This window comes from Trachypithecus francoisi, unplaced genomic scaffold, assembly GCF_009764315.1.
Source record: "Trachypithecus francoisi isolate TF-2019V2 unplaced genomic scaffold, Tfra_2.0 Lachesis_group1, whole genome shotgun sequence".
In the NCBI taxonomy this organism is placed as follows: domain Eukaryota; kingdom Metazoa; phylum Chordata; class Mammalia; order Primates; family Cercopithecidae; genus Trachypithecus; species Trachypithecus francoisi.
In genome coordinates this window covers 39,008,698-39,033,178 of record NW_022681454.1, presented here as the reverse complement: position 1 = coordinate 39,033,178, position 24,481 = coordinate 39,008,698, and the positions used below count along the sequence as shown (strand labels likewise).

The following is a 24,481-nucleotide window of genomic DNA, read 5'->3' as shown; positions in this document are numbered from 1 at the left end:
ATATATTTTAGCACAACAAAACAAAACAAAACACACATAACATTATGTATGGTCCATGAAATGAAAATTTGAAAATTATTTCAGTAGTTTCTAAAAATAATTGCAAACATGAGAAGAAAACCTCTAAGCAGGCATTCCCAGAATATCAAATTCTCCTTTGGACTGTCCAAATCTTTGAAAAACACATCTTGGGTATATCACTCTTCATCATTTGTAACTCGATTTTTTAATGAAAATATTTACATTTTCAAAAATCATCCTGCATTTTCTATCACCTTCATTTTGAAATCTTTGATTTACTACTGGCTGATAAATAGCAGGATTTGGGAAATCTAGCCTCTCTTGGAATTCACACAGAAAGACCCTTAATTTTTAAAATAATCCTTTTTAACAATACCATCTTACCTTGAAGTAGCAGGGATCTTCAAATCCAACACATAACATAGATACATGTGTGTCTACGTATAAATGATAAACATTTACACCAAGCGCATTCTTGTATGTATACCAATCTGATAATTAGATCATAAGCGACAAAGTGTTTTTATGATAAACATCTTGAAGAGAACCAGGGAAAAAATGATATTTACCGATAATATCTGCATAGATTTCCATTTTGTTGTGTTGCTGAGCCAGTGTGAAAGCTTCATTGTTACATTTGGACATGACAAGAAACTGGATGGCAGACCCATAGTCACCAAGCTGTAGAAAAAACCTGAAGCAAAGTACTTTCTTTAATTAGCTAGACTCTTAAATGAGTTTGTGATTTACAAAATTTTTCAACCAGGGGAAACCATTTAAAAATCAAAATTTATTAGATAAATTGCAGTTCTTTTTTTTTTGAAATGGAGTCTCACTCTGTCACCCAGGCTGGAGTGCAGTGGCGCAATCTCGGCTCATGCAGCCTCCGCCTCCTGGGTTCAAGGGATTTTCCTGCCTCAGCCTCCCAAGTAGCTGGAACTACAGGCATGCACCACGACACCCAGCTAATTTTTTGTATTTTCAGTAGAGATGGGGTTTCACCATGTTGGCCAGGCTGGTCTTGAACTCCTGATCTCAGGTGATCCATCCATCTCGGCCTCCCAAAGTGCTGGGATTACAAGTGTGAGCCACCACACCCAGCATGCAGTTCTATATTATATGCTTACACTTGAAAGACATACTCTTGTCTGCTGACCACAACAGCCTTTGAATTTAAATACTTAGACCTGATAAAAAAAATAAAGACTAAATATTCCTTTTGAATTAATATATTTGATGATAGAAGGTGGAGGCTTACTTTTATGGTTAGTTTTTGAAAGTCCAAAAATATTAATGTATTATGTTACCTGGCTACCATTTTGGCTCCATCCGGAGACTGGGTCTCTCTAACAATACTGACAGCTTTTTCAGGATTATTGAGGTGATCCAGATAGATGCGGATTACACTTTGCCATTGTTTTGCATTCTCATAAGCCACAACAGCTTCTTTGTATCTATAAAAACATAGCTCAGATAAACTTTTTTTAACACTGTCAATCTGGAGAGAAAATGTTGATAAGTGTTTAGGACACTTTTTCATGTTATTGATGGTGACTGCTTATTTTTCCTGAACTTCTTTTTCCTTTAACAGAAAAATACCAGAAACCACCCCACTAAAATGTTCTTTTTAGCAATTTGATAAATGAACAGTAAAATATCAATATTAAACTGTATTTTCCCATTTGAATCAAAGCCATATTTTTTTTACATTTTACTGCTTTTTTTTTCCTTTTAAGTAGGAAGATTATAATAGTAATATAGAAAACATAGAAAATGTCGATTTTTTTTCACAATTATAGATACAGCTTCATGGTGATATATAAAACCTTTACATATCCTCAGTCACAAAGCTCATACCTTTGTGTTGACCTCCAGATAGAGCTCAGGATCCCTCTTCAGTTCCTGACCGGCTCTCAGCTCCCTCCATTTCAACAAGACATTCGGTATATATCTCTATTTCCTAAGGTTACTTTTCTAAAAGTGCAGGGTATTAAATCTCCTTTAAAAGTTTCTTCGTAGATATTTCCAAGTTAATTTCCAGAGGCTATAGAAAGTTACAGCTCTTTAAAAAATTTTTTTTTATTTTTAAACTTGTGGAGATGGGCTCTCTCTCTGTTGCCCAGGCTGTCCTCAAACTCCTGGCCTCAAGTGATCCTCCTGCCTTGGCCTCCCAAAGTGCAGGGATTCCAGGTGTAAGCCACCATGCCCAGCCCAAAAGTTACATTTCTATTGGTTGTGTACATATAAGCACATTTTGACAACATGGTTATTAGTTTAAAATAAATATTTCCAAATATGGCAGGTTGCCTTAATTTAATTACTATTAGTGAGGTAGAACCTTTTCATGTTTACATCAAATGCAATTTCATAATTGTATTTCCTCCTCTGGCACTTGTGTTCTTGTCTTTAGCCCATTTTCCTATTAGTGTCTTTGAGTTTCTTGTATTAAGTAGTGGGAGATCTTTGTATGTTTAGGATATTAACTATCCATTGCTATATTTTAACTGTATTACAATAGAGTTATAAATTTTTAAATACAGTTAAAATATAGCAATGGATAGTTAAGCAGCTTAAACAAGCTTAAACAAGCAGCCCTATGTGGCTTCAGCAAGCAGCTGTATGTTTCTTCACTTTTCTTTCCCCCTGCATCTGTGATTTATAAAATAGTAATCCTCCTTAATAAAATAACAATCACTTTATTTTCATGCCATATTATATCAAAATTTCAACTTCCACTATAAAACCCTCAAATAAAAAGAGATACTAGTCTATATTTGAGTATATAAAGGAAACACTGAGATATATGAGGTACAGGAGGATTTTAATAGTCTGGCACTTCAGGTCAACAAAGGATTAAATAAAGGTGTTTTCTGTCTTTCTCTACTTTGCCTTTCTTACAGGGTTGCAAATATCAATGGTTAATTTGTAAAGCTTATATTACTTTAAATTGGTATAAATTTGAGAAAGTGTACAAACCTTCCATCTGCTTCCTTGGCTTTGGCATACTGCAAATGGATCTTAGGAGAAGAAACGTGGGGCAGAAGATCACCAACTTTTGCCCTGGAAAATTAGGTCCAGGAGAACAATATGAGTACCATGTTCACTCTAAAAGTAGCCTGCTATAACCAAATGTTAGGTTTTAGGATGCAAAAAACAGTTATTACTATCTTTCAAAAATCTTGGTTCCTGGTGGGGTGCAGTGGCCTGTAATCCCAGCACTTTGGAAGGGTGAGGCGGGCTGAGTTTAGGGGTTCAAGACCAGCCTGGACAACATGGTGAAATCCTGTCTCTACTAGAAAAAAAAGTACCAAAATTAGCCAGGCATAGTGGCGGCATGTCTGTGATCCCAGCTACTCAGGAGGCTGAGGCAGAGAATTGCTAGAACCCAGGAGGTGGAGGTTGCAGTGAGCTGAGATCGTGCCACTATGCTCCAGCCTGAGCAACAGAGCGAGACTCTGTCTCAAAAAAAAAGAAAAGAAAAGAAAAGAAAATCTTGGCTCCTATGGGTAAAAGCTGATTTAATTGCTGTTTCTCCTAACACCCACTCCACTCCCACCCCCAAGGGTAGGAAAATGGTTAGTCCATTAACTCTGTTAGGACAAGGGGGGTTTTTGTTTTTTCCTACTAATGTATCTGATTAAGGATTTCTTCACACCAAACCAGGAGAATGTGCTATTCTTTGGAAAAAGAACTATTAACATGAACTTATCTAAGGAGAACAAAAGAGATGAAGGGCAGGTCTAGATAGGGGAACAGAATGGACAGGGAGAAAGCATGGCAAGGAGGCAAGTGGGGAGACCCCAGAGGCACATTCATTTCCAATCCTGTTCAGAAACAAACCGCAGGCAGCTCTTACCAATTCTTAGAGCGGATATAAACAGATGCTGCTTTGTCATAGTAGAGACCCTTTTCATACAGTTGGGCTGCTTCTGAAAATTGCTAAAATAAGACAGGATTATTAAAATACTAAGTTATTATGTATAAAAGACCATATGAATATTGATGCAGATAAAAGAGGACCTTCATATTCTCCAATATGGCTCCACAGTCTCTTTTAAGGACCCTGCTGGGATGCTTGAGTGCTTGGTTAACCCCTCGACGTATATCTCCCATTCTTATGGACATCTGGGCCACTCCAGCCAGACAAGCTTCATCATGTTCCTGCAATCACAAGGCAAATACTAACAAATCAGATTCTAACTTAACACCATGTGTTTAAGAAAGAACAATGAATTTAACTCTAAAATGATTACAAAGGTTATGGTTTACTTTTATCTTTTCAGGGAAGTCTCATGATTTTAAAATAACACTTGGGTCTTTTTTTTTTTAAAAACCAGCTATTACAAAATTATATTTTGTTCTGTGAAAGCCTAGATCAACTTCATGCTTAAGACCAAATTTTTACTATCTCTCATATGTCTTGACCTTCTTTTCTTTTTCTTTTTTTTTGAGATGGGGTCTCGCTCTGTTGCCCAGGCTAGAGTGCAGTGGCGTGATCTCTGCTCACTGCAAGCTCTGCCTCCTGGGTTCAAGTCATTCTCCTGCCTCAGCCCCCCAAGTAGCTGGGACTACAGGTGCCCACGACCACGCCCGGCTAATTTTTTGTATTTTTAGTAGAGACGGGGTTTCACCGTGTTAGCCAGGATGGTCTCGATCTCCTGACCTCGTGATCCGCCTGCCTCAGCCTTCCAAAATGCTGGGATTACAGGCATGAGCCATCGTGCCCGGCCACCTTCATATGTCTTTTTGGTATAAAATTTTATATAAGAAGTAATATACTAGCTATATAGCATAAATGCTATGAATAAAATTAAGAAGAAAACCATTTATCAAATTGCAGATTTCTCTATGAGGCATGATTAAACATAAAAACTTCATTTCTTTAGTAATTGTTAAATTCATTAAAGATACCAAAGACAGCTAAAGAACTCACCAAATAACTAATCTCTACTAGTAAGATGTAATGTCAGATTATATTTTATCTAAAGCAGCATGTCTAGTAAAATTTTCTGTGATGACAGAAATGTTCTATATCTGCCCCATCCAATATGGTAGCTACTGGGCATTTGAAATACGGCTAGTGTAACAGAGGAATTGAATTTTAAATTTTATTTAACTTTAAATAATTTAAGTAGACACATGTGGCTAGTGGTTACTGTATTTGATGGTGTAGATAAAGAATGAACTAAAATTGATGTAGCCAGACAAAGAAAATGTCAAAAACCTAAGAGATAAATGAGCAAAGGACATGATCAGATAATTCATTAAAAAATACAAGTGGAAACAAAATACAATTGGCCAATAAATAAAAACATGCTCAACTTCACCAATAATCAAATACACATAAAATAAAATATCTTTATTTGCTTATAGAATTGGTAGAGATAAAACAACTGATAACATTCAGTTTTGCTGAGAATGAAGGGGGCACTATCATACATGGAGTGTGTGTTCACTATCATAGTGCTGTTCACTATCATACAATTTCTTTTGAACAGCAATTTAGCCATGTCAAAAATGAAAAGTACACTTTGTAACCTAGAAATCTAACTTATAGGAAAATATTCTTCAGAAATACTATCATAGGTAGCTAAAGATACATGTACTAGGTAGAATATTCATTGTAGTGATTTTTAAAAATGAATTTAATTTTTTAATTTTTATTTTTTAATTTAAAAAAGTTGTTTTTTTAAAGAGACTGGGTCTCATTCTACTGCCTAGGCTGGAGTGCAGTGATGCAATGCTACCATACCCAGCTAATTTTTTATTTTTAAATTTGTAGAGATGGGCTGGGCGCGGTGGCTCAAGCCTGTTATCCCAGCACTTTGGGAGGCTGAGGTGGGCAGATCACTTGAGGCCAGGAGTTCAAGACCAGCCTGGCTAACATGGCAAAACTCTGTCTCTACCAAAAATACAAAAATTAGTCAATCATGGTGGCACATGCCTGTAATCCCAGCTATTCGGGAAGCTGAGGTACGAGAATTGCTTGAACCCAGGAGGTAAAGGTTGCAGTTAACCAGGATCGCACCACTGCACTCCAGCCTGGCTGACCCAGTGAAAGACTGTCTCCAAAAGAAAAATAAACAAATGAATTTGTAGATATGGGGGTCTTGTTTTGTAGTCTAGGCTGGTCTTGAACTCCTGGTGTCAAGCATTACTTAGACTCACTTTTCTACTTTTTTTTTTGAGACGGAGTTTCCCTCTTGTTGCCCAGGCTGGAGTGCAATGGTGCGATCTCAGCTCACTGCAACCTCTGCTTCCCGATTCAAGTGATTCTCCTGCCTCAGTTACCTGAGTAGTTGGGATTACAGGTGCGTGCCACCACACCTGACTAATTTTGTATTTTTAGTAGACACAAGGTTTAACCATGTTGGCCAGGCTGGTCTCCTGATCTAAAGTGATCCACTGGCCTCGGCCTCCCAAAGTGCTGGGATTACCAGCATGAGCCACTGTGCCTGGCCCTGGACCCACTTTTTTTTTTTTTTTTTGAGACAAAGTCTCACTGTGTTGTCCAGGTTGGGGTGCAATGGCACGATCTCGGCTCACTGCAACCTCCGCCTCCCGGGTTCAAGCGATTCTCTCTGCCTCAGCCTCTTGAGTAGCTGGGATTACAGGCGCCCATCACCATGGCTGCTAATTTTTGTATTTTTAGTAGAGATGGGGTTTTGCCACATTGGCCAGACTGGCCTGGACTCACTTTTCATGTTAACATAGTTTGGTGATTTTTCAAATTAGCTATCATGAGGTTCCATTACTTTTGTAATAAAAATGCTATATATAAAACGGAAAGTCAAAAGATTTTCAACCTTCACAAGACATCACCTAACTTAAAAACAGTAATTATTATTATAAAGCTTAGCTTTTTAAGCTAGAATTCTGGGATGGGAAAAAGAGGTAGCATAGTGGGTCATGCTTTCCAGGGTCATCTTAAAAGATACAGTATGAGACAGTAACAGCAGAACAAAGTTTTATGGATTGGGAATTCACTTTCAAAATGGTTACTGAAACTTTTTTTTTTTTTTTTCCTTTGAGATGGAGTCTCACTCTGTCACCCAGGCTGTAGTGTAGTGGCACGATCTTGGCTCACTGCAACCTCCACTTTCCGGGTTCAAGCGATTCTTCTGCCTCAGCCTCCCGAGTAGCTGGGACTACACGTGTGTGCCACCATGCCTGGCTAAGTTTTGTATTTTTTTTTTAGTAGACGGGGTTTCCCCATATTGGCCAGGCTGGTCTTGAACTCCTGACCTCGTGATCTGCCCGCCTTGGCCTCCCGAAGTGCTGGGATTACAGGTGCGAGCCACTGCGCCCAGCCTACTGAAACTTTTAAAAAAGAGCAAAAGGAAAAATCTTATGAAAATCATAGCCTGTAGGTAAGAAAGGATAAAAATCTTATTTCCAACTTTACTTAGACTTATATTAAGAATGTAAAACTTATCAGACTGGTAAAAATATTGTCTTCATCAGATTTTAAGAGCTTGAAGTGTTTTAAAATGATTTAACTATTTCCTTGCAAGGTTGTTAGTAAACCAAAGAAAAGGCTCACCTGCTAGATAGGAAATACAATACAAATAAGACCATGATTTTTATTTTTATTTTATTTTTTTTATTTTTTTATTTTTTTTTGAGACGGAGTCTCGCTCTGCCGCCCAGGCTGGAGTGCTGTGGCCAGATCTCAGCTCACTGCAAGCTCCGCCTCCCGGGTTCACGCCATTCTCCTGCCTCAGCCTCCCGAGTAGCTGGGACTACAGGCGTCCGCCACCTCGCCCGGCTAATTTTTTTGTATTTTTTAGTAGAGACAGGGTTTCACCGTGTTAGCCAGGATGGTCTCGATCTCCTGACCTCGTGATCCGCCCGTCTCGGCCTCCCAAAGTGCTGGGATTACAGGCTTGAGCCACCGCGCCCGGCCTAAGACCATGATTTTTAAAAATGAAACTGAAAATGAACCCAAAGATTATTAGGCATATCTTATCTTTATCCAAGATTACCTTATTATCACCTGTTATTCCTTTCTCATAATGAGCCAAAGCATTTACATAATCACCCCTGAAAAAAAAAAGAGTGAATTTTAATATTTATTTTAGAATTTTATTTACATATACTTTTTCCTTTTTTTTTTTTTCTTTTTTTTAGAGACAGGGTCTTACTGTTGCCCAGGCTGGAGTGCAGTGGCACAAACACAGCTCACTGTAGCCCCGACACCTCACTGGCTTAAGTGATCTTCCAGCCTCAGCTTCCTGAGTAGTTGAGACTACAGGCATGTGCCACCATGCCTGGCAAATTAAAAAAAAAAAAAAATTTGTAGGGACAAAGTCTCACTATGTTGCCAAGGCTGGTCTTGAACTCCTGGGCTCAAATGATCTACCACCTTGGCCTCCCAAAGTGCTAGGATTACAGGCATGAGCCACCACTGGGGAGTAGTAGACCAATTTACAAATACAAGATTTAAAGGATAATCTTTGTCATTGAGTTGCTTAAGCTCACAAAAGATGTGGAACACTACAGATGCATTCTTTCAAAGTGCAGTATGTCATTATCTTACTACTTTAAAAGTAATTATTAAGCTGGGTTATGCTATACTGTAAGGTACTTACTGTGTGGTATGCTAGGCATTTTGAGGAGCTACATTAATTTTCTTTTTAAATTCCAGGGTACATGTGCAGGATGTGCAGGTTTGTTACATAGGTAAACATGTGCCATGGTGGTTTGCTGTACCTATCAACCCATCACCTAAGTATTAAGCCTAGCATGTATTAGCTGTTTTTTCTGATAAGAAGCTACATTACTTTTATTGGCTATTTTTGGTTAATTATTTCCTTTGGGGCACTAAATGACAATCACATGACCATAGAACACTTTTTTTTTTTTTTTTTTAACCAAAGGCCCAATATTTACAAGAATATATATTGAGGGAATCTAGAAGGCCATCAATTTATTAAAGGGTAGAAGTGGAGGAATACATTGGGGATTATAGTGCTGAGGGCCCTGGTTCTTATACCAAGTGTAGGTTTTTGTGTGCATATATTGGGTAGTGGTGAAGTCTGGACTGTTAGTGTACCCATACCTGAATAGGGGAAACTGCACCCAGCGGGTAATTTTTCAACCCTCATCCACCCTCCCACTTTTTGGAGTCTTCAGTGTCTATTATTCCTCTCTGTATGTCCTTGTGTACCCATGGTTGAGCTCCCACTTATGAGGGAAAACATGCAGTATTTGATTTTCTGAGTTACATCCCTTTGGCCTCCAGTTCCATCCATGTTGCTGCAAAAGACAAAATTCATTCTTTTTTTATGGCTGAGTAGTATTCTGTGGTGTGTGTGTGTGTCTGTGTGTGTGTGTACACCACATTTCCTTTCTTCAGTGCTCTACTGATGGACACTTAGGTTGATTCCTTACCTTGCTATTATGAATAGCGTTGCAATAAACATATGAGTGCAGGTATCTTTTAGATGTAATGATTTCTTTTCCTTTAGGTATACACTCAGTAGTGGGATTGCTGGGTCGAATGGTAGTTCTAGTTTTAGTTCTTTGAGAAATCTCAATACTGTTTACCATAAAGGTTCTACTAATTTACATTCCTATGAACAGTATATAAGCATTCCCTTTTCTCCACATCCTGACCAACATCTATTATTTTTAGATTTTTTAATAATAGCTATTCTGACTGGTGTAAGACGGTATTTCATTGTGGTTTTAATTTGCATTTCTCTGATGATTAATGATATTGACCATTTTTTCATATTTTTATTTGTTGCTTATATGTCTTCTTTTGAAAAATGTCTATTTATGTCCTTTGCCCACTTTTTAATGAGGTTATTTGTTTTCTTCTTGTTGAGTTGTTTGAGTTCCTTGCAGATTCTGGATATTCGCTGCTTGTTGGATGCACAGTTTGCAAACACTTTTTCCCATTCTGTTGGTTGTCTGTTTGCTCTGCTGATTGTTTCTTTTACTGTGCAGAAGCTTTTTAGTTTAAGTCCCATTTGTCTACTTTTGTAAGAAAAAACTATAATTCTAAGCAAATAGAAAATGTAGACCAAACCTTGGTGTTTTTCACTATGGTTTGAAATTACAGAGCAAATCCTTAAACTGTTAAAGGAGGTCAGAACCATGACGTAAGTTAGGAAAAGCAGTGTGATGCTATGCATAGTTGTTGATGACCACATGCGATTAAAAATAATATTTAGGCTGGGCGCAGTGGCTCACGCTTATAATCCTAGCACTTTGGGAGGCTGAGTTGGGAGGATCACTTGAGCTCAGGAGACCAGCCCGGTCAAGATGGTGAGACCCTGTCTCTCTAAAAATTAAAAAAAATTTAAAAATTAGCCAGGCATTGTGGTGCATGCCTATAGTCCCAGCTATTCAGGAGGCTGAGATGGGAGGATCACTTGAGCACAGGAGTTCGAGGCTGCAGTGAACTATGATCACACCACAGCACTCCAGCCTGGGTAACACAGAGAGATCCTGTCTCTATTAAAAATAATAATAAAATAATAATAATAACATTTAGATTCTAAGTGCAGAAACAGCTTAGATTGAGACTTAGATTTTGATGCTGAAAACTTAAAGTGGATAATTCACGGATAAGACATCATTAGAAAAAACATTTTTCAGATATATAATTAATATAGTATTTTTTCTCTAAAAAAATTATTAAATCAATGGAGGGCCTTATCATTAATGGAAGTTTCAAACTAAAGATATTTGCAGTCATTGGCTACTGACTGAAATGTATAAAAACAAAGACTTACGCGAATTCAAGCTGAATAGCATATTCTTTTGATATAAAAGGAATCTGGTCTGGGGCCAAATGCTTTGCCAGTTGTAGAGCACTGTCCCAATGCTGTAAATCCCTTCTCATCTGTTAAGAAGAGAAAGACCTTAATTTTAAATGAGCAAAATTATTTTGCAAAGTTACCACCAAGAGCTAGTTTTAATAAAACTAATTACAAAACCTTTTTGTTTAAATAATGAAACTTGATCTTTACAATGATAATATATTACTATAGCATGCATTCTCAATAGGGTTGACAGAGCCCTGAAGAAGGCAAAAACTGATTCTTGGAGGGGCAAAAAAACTTAGCTATTACAATGGTTTGTGGCCCTCCAAAACTCAATCTTATCTAACAAAATCTTAGTCCTTAGTATTTAATTTTTCTCAGCAGGGAGTAATCAAATTAAATTAATGTAATCAATTAAAGTTAAGTTTTATTTTTAGAAGGTAGTGATTTTAAAAAGTTGAGAACACTTTGCTATAGGAATTGGTGTGTTTTTCTCAGAAAATCTGAAGCTATATCACAACACGAGTAATAGCAAATGTAACTAAAATGTAAATATATCTTTCTTCCTAGTTCCTGTGGTCTTTTATCTCTGCCTGGTACATAATTCTAAATATAAACTAATCATTAAGGAATCTTTTACAGTTCATTCCTCACTTTATTCATACTTTCCAAACAATAATAGCTAACATTTTTCAAGTGTTATTATCTGCCAGATACTGTTCTAGGGGATTAGCTTATTTATCTTTCACAACTACCCTTTTGCAATGTATTAATACTTTCTTGTATCAATGTTAGAGATCCAGAAACTGAGGCAAAGAGAGGCTCCTCTGTACATAAGGTTACACAGCTGGTACATGACAGAGCTGGGCAGCAGGGCTCTGCCTCTGAACTCTTCACCTGGTTAACTCATCAGCTTTCAAAGTGAGGTTTAAGAGTAATCACCCTTCTCCATTATCAATCCATTACCTCAAATTCTTTCCAAGTCTAGCAGCACATGACAAGTGCCCACAGTTAAATGCAGAAGAGTTGAGATGACATCTTTCCCCTCAGTCATCGCAGCCATATTCCCATTTCAGTGAGTACTAATTCAAGTTTTGAAAACTTCTCAGGGTGTCCCAATTATCTTAAATAATACTGTAAAATTATCCACATTTTTCTTAAAGTTAATTTAGTTCACTTAAAATTTAAAAATGAAAATTTGCTATAGAATGATTTGTAAAAGGAAAGCTGTAAAATTAGTAACAAATGCTTCCAAAACAACCTCTTTTACATAGTTGTAGAAATGCCAGTTTTAGGTGAAATAATATTAATGATTACAAAAGCTAATGATATGTCTTTACTATTGATCATGCACTGTGCTAAAAGATTTCGTTCTCATTTTTAAATCTTTACAAATATCCTGTGAGCTAGATATTATTCTTCCTACTTTAAAGAAATAGGATCTAGGGCTCAGAAAGGTTAAATAACATGTCCAAGCTTACACAGAGCTGAATTTGAACCCAGACATGTCTAACCGTGAAGTCTACACTCCTCACTGCAAGTCTATATGGCCACGGTTCCCTTCTTCCCTGCCCTTGAACTAACTAGGCCCTTCATCCTGCTGTAGGCCCTCTCCTGCAATGCTCACCTCTGGGAAACCAGTGATGGTACACTAGTCCTTAGCTCACCTCTTAATACGCAACAGAATTTCACATAATAAGGATAAATGTGCCTCGGTTTTCCCATCTGGAAAACAGAGAAAAAACCAATCGTATCTCATAGGATTGTTGTGAGGGTTTAATGAGTTAATACATGTCAAGTGCTTAGAAAAGTGCTTGGCCCACATAAGCACTCAATATATGATGATATTTTTCCTTGTATATGTTTTTGTAATTTACACAATCTGTTCTCTTTGGACACATTTAGATTTCAATTAGTAATGTTGTAATACCATGCATTTTATGCCTCCACAAAATGCAGAATAAACATATTTTTGAATTATGATTTTAATGAAAAATATTATAATTAATGAGTACTCGGGGTTCTTAAACTGACATGTTTGAATTTTAGGAGGGGGAAGGCATATAGTGTCTGTGCTGAGAAATTTTAATTATATAGAAGGGGTGATCCTCCTTTGCATGCTCTTATGTTTTTTTTTTTTTTTTTTTTGAGACGGAGTCTCGCTCTGTCGCCCAGGCTGGAGTGCAGTGGCGCGATCTCGGCTCACTGCAAGCTCCGCCTCCCGGGTTTACGCCATTCTCCTGCCTCAGCCTCCGAGTAGCTGGGAGTACAGGCGCCCGCCACCTCCAGCAGCTAGTTTTTGTATTTTTTAGTAGAGACGGGGTTTCACCGTGTAGACCAGGATGGTCTCGATCTCCTCCTGACCTCGTGATCCACCCGTCTTGGCCTCCCAAAGTGCTGTGATTACAGGCTTGAGCCACCGCGCCCGGCCTTTTTTTTTTTTTTTTGAGACGGAGTCTCCCTCTGTCACCTAGGCTGGAGTGCAGTGGTGCAATCTTGGCTCACTGCAACCTCTGCCTCATAGGTTCAAGCAATTCTCCTTCCCCAGCCTCCAAGTAGCTGGGATTACAGGCTCACTGCAACCTCTACCTCCCAGGTTCAAGCTGTTCTCCTGTCTCACTCTCCTGAGTAGCTGGGATTACAGGCACATGCCACCACGTCCAGCTAATTTTTGTATTTTTAGTTGAGATGAGGTTTCATCATATTGGTCAGCTGGTCTCAAACTTCTGACCTCAGGTGATCCACCCACCTTGGCCTCCCAATCCCTCTCACGCTGGGATTAGAGGCGTGAGCCACTGCGCCAGGCCCCATTTTTTTTTTCCCCATTTCCCCACTGGATACCTCTTACACAATTTCCATTCTTAATTGCTGCCATACCTCCAGGGCAGCAATAGGACAGCTGGATGCAAGGTACAGGTCCTGAGCCAGGTTATAATCATTGGTAAACATGGCAAGGTGTCCTGCCAAAAGATTGTAGTCCTCTAGTCCCTACAAATAAAAGCAATTTTGATGAGAAAAAAATGTAAGAGTTTAACTTTTTTTTTTTTTTTAAGGACTTTGATCAGTAGGAAGTGGTAATATTCTATCGATTCACTTGTTTAAGAGTTAGGTAAGATTAAATGGAAAAAGTTTAGACTGCATTTAACTTAAAATAGCATTTACATCTTAACTTACTTGATAATTCTGTAACATGCTGTTTACCTTTATTTGTTCCAAGGACATCACCATGCCAACATTTCCAATTCTCCGATAAACACGGATTGCAAACTCTACTTCCATGTGATGTAGACAAGCTCTGGCCAACTCATTCCAGGCAGCCTCATCATTCAGAATCCTGCACATTTCCCAAGCATCAGAAAACCTGGGATGTAAGTACATAAGCTTAATCAGAATGCTCCACTTGCCACGTTAGGCAATTTTCAGACTACATGTTATCTAATAGTGTGCCCCAGATAAACTGTCTAAAACATTTCTTAACCTGTAATTGTCGTTTGCAAGTAATGAAAAGACACTTAAGCTTTCTTCCTTTTTTGTGCAGATAAATGTTTTTCCCTGAATTTCTTTTATTCATCTGAATCTACTCTGTAATCAGCCTACTCAATTAACAACTAAACTAATTCTGTTCATTTATTTCTTTTTATTTCACACATAGATGAATATTATTTTTGTTCTCCATAAGTCTAATAAAATTAGTATTCTATTCCTATAAATTTAGAAGTTTAAAACAGGGGTCAGCAAACTATGGCTCATGGGCCAAATCTAGTCAGCTGCTATTTTGAAAATACAGCTTGAGTGGAACAGTCACTCATCAGCCCACTCTTCTTTTTTTTGAAGACAGAGTCTCGCTCTGTTGCTCAGGGTGGAGTGCAGTGGCGCAATCTCACTTAACTGCAACCTCGGCCTCCCCGATTCGTTATTCTCCTGCCTCAGCCTCCTGAGTACCTGGGACTACAGGCGTGCACCACCACGCCAGCTAATTTTTCGTATTTTTAGTAGAGATGGAGTTTCACCATGTTAGGCAGGATGGTCTCGATCTGCTGACCTCGTGATCCACCCGCCTCAGCCTCCCAAAGTGCTGGGATTACAGGTGTGTGCCACCTCACCCGGCCCAGCCCACTCTTTAATGGATTGTCTGTGGCCACTTTCCGGCTACAACAGCCAGCCTGAGTAGCTGTGATAGAGACCCTATGGCCCTTAAAGCTTGAAATATTTACCATTTGGACCATAACAGAAAAGGTTTTCAGACCTCTGGTTTAAAACATGAACATAAATGCCAATTAAACTTTTGGTGGAACCTCTACATGAGTGAATATATTACATTCATCTATCTCTTCATTTATCCATTTATCTATTCACCTATTCATTTTTCCATCCAACACACATTTACTGAGCTCCTCTTATGTGCTTGGAAACATGACACAAAAATCAACCACAGTTGCTGTCCTTAAGGCAGTCACAATTGGGGAAGGTGGAAGAGACAGATAAGGAAACAAATGACTATAACACAGTTTGACAGAGGTAACTGAGTACTTACAATAGGTAACTCTTGGTGCTAAGACTTTTGCATAAATTCCCTTACCCTAATAACACTACCCACTAAGTATTATTATTATTTCTCCTTTAAAGATTAGGAAAGTGAGGCTTACAGATGTTAAAAGATTAGCCCAAGGCACACAGAGATAAGTGGTGTCATGCTCTTAACCACTGTGTATACTGCATCCTGGCTCTGAGGCAACACATCAGAAAGACCCCAAGCAGGACTGCCTGTGGTGGTGGGGAAGTCGGGGAAGGCTTCCTGGAGCAGGAGATGGCTCCACTAATTTCTGATGGGTAAAGAAAGAGGGGTTACTACATTCAGAGATAGGGAAAGGGTGTTCCAGGAAGAATCGTGAAATATATGCAATTTCAGCAGCCAGTGGAACAGAGAGGGAGTTGAGTGGAAACAGCTGAGCTGGTCTTAAATCATGAAGTACCTAGTAGGTCATGGAGGTCCCCCAGGAATTTGGATTTGTTTGTAAAAGCAATAGGAAGTCGCTGAAGGATCTTGAACAGGGAAACGAGGGGATCAAATCACATTTTCAAAAGTGTGTGGAGAACAGATGAGATCGTTATAAGGCTACCCGCAGACACAGCAGTTAGGAAGTGGAGAGTTACATTACACATTATTCCAAGTGAGGGCCTGGGTAAAGACAAGGGAACACAGGAGGAGGAAAGGAGCTGGTGTATGTGTGTGTTAAGGCATGTGCATGTGTGATTAGAGTGAGGGAAAATAGGGGTCTGTGGAAATTGATGAGTTCAGTTTTAGAAAGGGCAAGTTTGAAGAGCTCATGGACTTCCAAGTACATATGACTGGAAGGTAGTTGTAAGTACAGGTTTAAGATAAAGACACAGATTTTAAAGTCAACTTCATATGGGTGGTATGCTGAGCCATGTTAAGCAAAGGAGATTCACTCAGGAAGAATAATTAGAGTAAGAAGAGAAGGAAACTCATGAGACCCCAATAAATAGCACATTTAAGAGAGGCTCAGAAGAATTAGAACGTCAAAGGAAATTCACGGTGGCTCTAGGAGATAAGAGAAAAAAACAGGAAAAGGAAATTATAAGCAAAGCAAAAGTCAAACTTCATTATGATGAAATCAAGATATTGTTGACATAATTAGGTTTATTAGGATTTCACAATAACTGGGCTCTTTGGAAGCTTAGAAACCGTTTTGTTCTTACAGGCTTTTCTTATAATAAAGTACTCATAATAAAAACAGCTTACTATCTTATCTGAGCCTCACAATACCCCTGTGAAATGAACAAGGGAAGTACTGTTATCTCCATCTATTGAATAGGATTTGACATTTTATCAAAAAGACACCTGCACTCATATGTTTGCTGCAGCACTATTCACAATAGCAAAGTCATGGAATCAACTAAGTGTCCATCAACAGATGACTGGATTTTAAAACGTGGGGTGTATATATAGATATACACACCATGGAATACTATTCAGCCATTAAAAATGAAATCATGTCTTTTGCAGCAATATGGATGGAATTTGAGGTCATTATCCTAAGTGAAATGCCCCAAAGTCAAAAATTGCACGTTCTCACTTAGAAGCGGGAGATAAACAATGGTTACACATGGACATACAGGTGGAATAAGAGACACTGGAAACCCCAAAAGGTGGGATGGTGAGACGGGGTTGAGGGATAAAATACTATCTACTGGGTACAGTGTTCACTATTCTGGTGATGGGTACATTAAAAGCCCAGACTTCACCATACGCACTATATCCATGTAGCACAACTGCACTTATATTTTTACATTTACAAAAAATAAAAAATATTCTTGCAAGGAGAAAGAATAAAGCAATAAAATAAGATAAAATAATTATAGGATTTGACCTTTAAAATCACAAAAGCAAATGAGAAGTTCCAAAAGAAGTCTCTTTGACTTCTCTCTTTGAAAGCCTACCTTTTTAGCATTAAATTCTGTGCCAGCATTGGTCTCAGTTCATCAGGCCCCGTATCTTTGAAGTTGCTGAGAAAGCCATAGGTGCTAAGGTAGATGTTGTTTACTTTTCCACTCTGTGTTTGGCAGGTCAACTCTCCATTATATAGTAGTAAAGGTTTATGAGCAAAAGGAACTTTGGTGCTACCAGCCAAAATAACCTTGGCTCCTACATTATAAAACAGACATCTCAATGCTGAAAGCTAATACTCAGCACAAAAATCAGAAAGGCATGTTTTAATTTTACTGCAATGGGGAAATTCATTTGTCAGCAAATATACACAAAAGGGGTTTAGTACCTTGTATAGTGTCCTTGTGAAAGACATAAGTGTACACCTTATCATCATCATAAGCAATAAATACACCTTTATCCATTGGCCAGTTTTCCCAAAGAATACCTTTAATGGTTGGTGAAAAATCTGGAATCTCACAGGTAGTGTCATTAACCTACAAAATAAGATTTACAGATTTGCCCCAAGTCTGTACTTAAATCATTATCATTTGCTGTGGTAGAAGCCTGTTTGCAGCCCTAGCTGGCTTAGCTTACTAAGTCATATTCAACCTAACATCACTCCAACAACAACAGAAAAGAAAGTTTCTTCTTCCATTCTTATCCTAGGTCTGGCTTGAAAAAACTATAGTTATTTGGAAAATCCAAGGTTTGATCTAAAATCTGGCAAATTTATAGGAGATTGCACGAGTCTAGACACAAAGCTTCAGCGTAAGGAAAAAAAATTAAAGCTGCTCAAGATGACAGAAATTTAAACTACGAACACACTTGTACTTGTGTTTAGAAATTTTTCATAATACTGAGTATTTGATAATACTGGGTATTAAGAAACAAATTAATTCACATGATTGAAGTAAATTACACTAGGGATGCTTTATTTCAAAAGACTTCTCTAAAATCCATGTCAACAAATATAAATATACAACCATCCCTCAATATCCATGAGGGATTGGTTCCAGGATCTCCTACGGATAGCGAAACCCACAGATGCCCAAATCCCTGACCCATAAAATGGTGTAATATGTGTATAACCTGTGTACACCCTCCCTTATACTTTAAATCATCTCTAGATTACTTATAATACCTAATACAACATAAATCTCATGTAAATTGTTGTCATACTGTATTGGGAATATAGACAAGAAAAATTTTCTGCACAGGTTTAGCGTAGACAAAGCCATCCATTTTTCCTCTGAATATTTTTGATCCACAGTTGGTTGAATCCGTGGGTGAGGAACCCATAGATAGGGTGGGCTGACTGTACTATTATACTAAATAAGCTATTTATAAAAATCAGTCCATATAAGTCCTGTGAACGCAGGCAGATAGGCTTATATATATCCTGAGTAGGGAACTGAAAAATATCTGCCTCCTCCTACTCTCAAAATAAAAATGAAATATAAAATCCCTGCAAATAATAAGTAATACTACAAAGCTGTTATTTAATATAGTAGTTGCTATTATAACATCCACATGTAGCCAGATGTACCTATTAAGCACTGAAATATGCCAAGTCCGAATTGAGATATGTTTAAGTGTAAACTACACACTCAGAGAATTCGCATGAAAAAAAGATTGTAAAATATCTCATTACTTTTTTTATATTCAATTACACATTGAAATGATAATATTGAGATACCATTGAATACCAGTCAGAATGGCGATTATTAAGTCAAGAAACAATAGATGCTGGCAAGGCTGAGGAGAAAGAGGAATGCTTTTACACTGTTAGTGGGAATGTAAATTCGTTCAACCATTGTGGAAGACAGTATGGCAATTCCTCAAGGGTTTAATTAAATATATTAAAATTAATTTCACCTGTTTGTTTTTTATCTTTTAAAAAATGTAGCTAATATAAAATTTATAATTACATATGTGGTTCACATTATATTTCCATTGGACAGTGCTACTTACAAGATATTGTACTAATTACTTCATTTCATGCTAACCTTATACTCTAAAAGACAGGTACTATTATTATTCCCATTTTACAGATGAAGAAACTGAAGTACAGGGATATCTGCCCAAAGTCACACAGCTAGTAGGTTGATGAGCCAGTATTTGAACCCAGGCAGTCGGACTCCTGAGTCTCTGCTTCTAACCCATGTTAGTCTATGTTATAGTGATGTTCACTTTGTATAGATGAGCACATCAGTGCCACTGGACTAGTGGTTGAACTTTTTTTAAAAAGGTAACCATTTGTTGAGTGTTTATTATGTGGCTAACACTGTACTAAAAGCTTACATGCATCATCCTATTAACTTTTCATTTAACAACCCTACAAAGTAGGTACTAGAACTGTCTCCATCTTAGACAGACAGGAAAACTGGAAATCCAATCAAAGTGAGAGCTCGTTAACAGAAATTATCAAGAAAAAGAGAACTGTAAATGGAGAAAGTAAAAATGAATGAAATCACCTTGTTTAAGACTGACCTTACTCCTTACCCTTTCCTAGCAGCCACACCCTATTTTTGACTTTTAACTCCTGACAGACACCTGATTTACCCTCCTACTCTCGTATATTCTGTCTAAGCCACAGTTTCTAACTGTGGTGAACCCACACGGGGGAAATTCAAGGCAGCTCTAATTAGTTCCCTGTTACAGAAAGGAAACCTATACAAGGTGGAATTTCCATATTAAGTAGAGGGAACTCGAGGTTTATCTTCATTTATGTCATTCATCCTTCCTTATTTGCTTTGCAATTGGGGGAGGAGTGCATTGAGTAAGAACTAGCAAATGAGGAATTTGGCATAGATAATCCAGGTACATCCGTGGAAATTCATTATATTTGTCAAATAAAGAAAGAAAAGAAAAGAGAAAGAGAAGAGAAGGAAAGGAAGGGAAGGGAAAGGGAAGAGGAAGGGAAGGGAAAGGAAAGGAAGAAGGGGTGGGCATGGGGAGGAAGTAAGTCTTTGTATCAAGCAAAGTGTAGCAGTGAGGAGCAGGCTGTTTACATTGAGGGGACACCACAGTGAGACCTAGGGACCTGGAAACAGTATTAAGGATGGGTCCACAAGCAGCTGTAGTTTATGTGAATTTGACCAAGAACATAGTAAACTATTAACAGGATATAAAAAGTAAATGAAAAATCCAATTATAGTAACTAATGTAAAGGCACATCTCCTTTTTTCTAAATCTATTTTCAAAAAAGTTAAGGACGTTTAAAAATATGAGTGGCTGATTTTTAAAATGGGCTCATCCATTTTTATTCATCTAATACAGAAATACCTGTTCCTTGTGCTCAGGATCTTTAAGGAAAAAGGAAAATCAACTGAGGTGGGCAGAAAGGACAGATAAGCTCACTGCCTATCGGGAGAGAAAAGTCACGTACAGGAAGATACACTGTAATTATTGTATTGTGCAGTAAGTATACGATAAGGTTGAAAGTGGTATAGGATATAATAACTATTTTTTCCCATTAAAAATCTTTCTGGGATGGCCACTATGAAAAATTACAGAATAGGCCGGGCGCGGTGGCTCAAGCCTGTAATCCCAGCACTTTGGGAGGCCGAGACGGGCGGATCACGAGGTCAGGAGATCGAGACCATCCTGGCTAACACAGTGAAACCCCGTCTCTACTAAAAACTACAAAAAACTAGCCGGGCGAGGTGGCAGGCGCCTGTAGTCCCAGCTCCTCGGGAGGCTGAGGCAGGAGAATGGCGTAAACCTGGGAGGCAGAGCTTGCAGTGAGCTGAGATCCGGCCACTGCACTCCAGCCTGGGCGACAGAGCCAGACTCTGTCTCAAAAAAAAAAAAAAAAAAAAAAAGAAAAAAGAAAAATTACAGAATAATGGAAAAAGTTGTCTTGATATAGTCATAAGAAATCTATCATAAACATGATATGAAGATGATAGCGAAGAACTACAATACTTGGCACTAATTAATAGAAAATTTTACATGAGATACATTTTAAACACACTTTTTTCCCCCTATATTGCATTTGAAAAAATAAACATTTAAAAATGTTCTAGACTTACTGGACAGTAAACAAATCCATCACTTTTTTCATCAATGAAAACTAATCTGGTCCCATTTGGGTCAGGAAAAATCTTTTTCACACTGACAGGATGTCGATAATCATTAACGAACTGCCAGTCTTCAATGTAGAAATACTGAACGACACCAGTCTAAAAAAAAAAATTCAGTCATGAAAATATAAAAGGTAGTCAAGGAAATACTAACTTTCAACATTTAAATTAAACATACGTCCTAATTTTAAGAGAAAAATGTCATGTTTTTGATGAAGCGTCTAAGAATAATATTTAGTATATGTGAAAGGTACAGACTCAAGAAAATAAATAAAATGGGAAAAGTTGGCGCAGTGGCTCTCGCCTGTAATCCCAACACTTTGAGAGGGGTTTCACCGTGTTAGCCAGGATGGTCTCAATCTGCTGACCTCGTGATCCGCCTGCCTCAGCCTCCCAAAGTGCTGGGATTACAGGTGTGAGCCACTGCATCCGGCCCAGCCTACTCTTTAATGGGCGGATCTGCCTCCCTGGTTCAAGCGATTCTCCTGCCTCAGCCTCCAGAGTAGCTGGGATTACAGGCATGCGCCACCATGCCCAGTTAATTTTTGTATTTTTAATAGAGATGGGGTTTCACCATGTTGGTCAGGCTGGTCTCGAACTCCTGACCTCAAGTGATCCTGGCCTCGAACTCCTGACCTCAAGTGATCTGCCCACCTCGGCCTCCCAAAGTGTTGGGATTACAGCCATGAGCCACAGCACCTGGTCATGTTCACTATTGTCACTGAAGTGATGGTGTTTCATGGGTATATACATATGTCAAAACCTATCAAATTGTACACTTTTTAATTTTATTTGTTTTTTTGGAGACAAAGTCTTGTTCTGTCACCTAGGCTGTGTGCAGTGGTGCGATCTCAGCTCACTGCAACCTCCACTTCCCAGGCTCAATGATTCTCCTGCCTCAGCCTCCCGAGTAGCTGGGACTACAGGCATGCGCCATTAAGCCCAGCTAATTTTTGTATTTTTAGTACAAACGGGATTTTACCATGTCGTCCAAGCTGGCCTCAAACTCCTGAGCTCAGGCAATCAGCCTGTCTTGGCCTCCCAAAGTGCTGGGATTACAGGCGTGAGCCACCGTGCCCGTTCAAATTGTACACTTTAATAGTGCATTTTTTTGCATATCAGTGAAACTTCAATAAAGCTGCCAAAAACCATGATATTTTCTGAATTACTCAAGAATGAAACTAGAATAGTTGCTGCTTAATGAACAGACTACTACACTTATTCCAAAAGTACTGTGGCATAGTGGAAAGAGTAGATTTTCCATCAGGAAATCTTAGTTTAAGTTCCAGTTTGCTATAGACTTGCTAGCCTCTCAATCTTCAGTATCTTCCTCCTGAAAATTTCCCTGTGTGTATTTTTCCATATCACCAAATTACCTGATATATGAGACCTACCTTACTGATGTATATTATCTCAAAGACTTACTAGTTTCGGTCAAACTTAAATTTTAAAAAGTCTCTCATATGGCAACAAGCATGGTTTAAAACATGTTCTTTCAAAAAAATAATTTAGGTCAGGCACCTGTGGCCCATGCCTGTAATTCCCGTAGTTTGGGAGGCCAAGGTAGGAGGATCATTTGAGGCTAGGAGTTCAAGACCAGCCTGAGCAACATAGTGAGATCCAGTCTCTACCAAAAAAAAAAAAAAATTAATTAATTAGCAGGTTTCTAAAATAAATAAATAAATAAATAAATAAATAAAAAGAAAATATAAAAAAATGTTTCGGCTGGGCACGGTGGCTCACACCTGTAATCCCAGCACTTTGGGAGGCTGAGGCAGGTGGATCATGAGGTCAGGAGTTCAAGACCAGCCTGGCCAAGATGGTGAAACACCGTATCTACTAAAAATACAAAAATTAGCTGAGTATGGTGGTGGGTGCCTATAATCCCAGCTACTAGAGAGGCCGAGGCACAGTACTGCTTGAACCCAGGAGGTGGAGGTTGGAGTGAGTCAAGATCGCACCACTGCACTCCAGCCTGGGTGACAGAGTGAGACTCCGTCTTCAAACAAACAAAAAATTTTCAAGGAGGTCCATTTCTTGAAAAAAAAAATAAAAGAAAAAAGAAAAAAATTAAAAACTAAAAATGAACAGGGCATGGTGGCATGCCCTTTTAGTCCCAGCTACTCAGAAGGATGAGACAGGAGGATTGCTTGAGCCCAGGAAGTCGAAATTGTAGTAAGCTATGATTGTGCTGCTGCACTCCAGCCTGGGTGACAGAGTGAGACTCTGTCTCTAAAAAATAATAATGGTAATGATAATTTCATGTGAAAAAGTGGAAACTTTTAAAATAGTAAATAACTTTTTCTTTGTTGTTGTTGTTTTTTGTTTTTCTGACGGGGTCTTGCTCTGTTACCCGGGCCGGAGTGTAGTGGCATGATCTCAGCTCACTGGCAACCTCCACCCCCGGGGCTCAAGTGATCTTCCCATCTCAGCCTCCTGAGTAGCTGGGAGCACAGGCACACACACCACCACGTCTGGCTATTTTTTTGTATTTTTATTAGAGATGGGGGTCTCGCCATGTTGCTCAGGTTGGTCTCGAACTCCTGAGCTCAAGCGATCCACCCACCTCGGCCTCCCAAAATGCTGGGATTTTCGGTGGGAGCCACTGCACCCGGCCAATATTTTGCTAAAGTGGAAAATAATGCATTTTCTACCAACTTTGCTTAATTCTTTTACAGACTGATCAAGGTAACAGGTATGACATACTTTGAAAAATCTGTGAAAACTGTTTACAAATATAAGATGCTATAACTGTTTTAGGTGCATGTGGCTAATGTAATATTTGGAGATATAGGGTGCCTATGGTTCAAAGGATGAAGAAATTGAAGTCAGATTCTCAATATTCAATTAATTTTAATATTTGCTGAATGCCTACTAAATGCAGGCATTAGAGATTTGAAGTTGAATTGTCTATGTTAATCACCAAATTAAATCCTTAAGGTACCCAGATAGGGAAAATGGTGCTTGGAGGGGTTAAGCACCAGCTAGCAAGTAATAGAACTGGTGTTTGAGCCCAGATTTGCTAGGCTCTAAAGTCTGAGCTTTTCACTAGGCCATCAAAATTGCTTAAAATCACGAAAACACTGATATTAACAAATCATGCCACCTACGTGTTCTATATACGTACAGTTATTCACCACATAAGGTTT

General features: G+C 38.5%; 1 protein-coding gene across 5 annotated transcripts in view; it reads right to left on the bottom strand.

The window, feature by feature from the left end:
• WDR19 (WD repeat domain 19) overlaps window positions 1-24,481 on the bottom strand; it is a 93,113-nt gene that overhangs the window by 32,299 nt on the left and 36,333 nt on the right. For all 5 annotated transcript variants that reach the window (XR_004437907.1, XR_004437906.1, XM_033214006.1 and 2 more), the window contains exons 15-26: window positions 21,282-21,431; window positions 17,594-17,741; window positions 17,259-17,463; window positions 13,998-14,157; window positions 13,674-13,784; window positions 10,767-10,876; window positions 8,007-8,064; window positions 4,042-4,182; window positions 3,878-3,960; window positions 2,998-3,081; window positions 1,329-1,475; window positions 591-715 (exon numbers count right to left, since the gene is read on the bottom strand). Coding sequence is in view for 3 of the 5 variants with exons in the window: in XM_033214006.1 (XP_033069897.1) it covers window positions 591-715; window positions 1,329-1,475; window positions 2,998-3,081; window positions 3,878-3,960; window positions 4,042-4,182; window positions 8,007-8,064; window positions 10,767-10,876; window positions 13,674-13,784; window positions 13,998-14,157; window positions 17,259-17,463; window positions 17,594-17,741; window positions 21,282-21,431 (1,522 nt within the window). In the remaining 2 variants the exon portion in view is untranslated. The remainder of the gene's footprint in view (window positions 1-590; window positions 716-1,328; window positions 1,476-2,997; window positions 3,082-3,877; window positions 3,961-4,041; window positions 4,183-8,006; window positions 8,065-10,766; window positions 10,877-13,673; window positions 13,785-13,997; window positions 14,158-17,258; window positions 17,464-17,593; window positions 17,742-21,281; window positions 21,432-24,481) is intronic.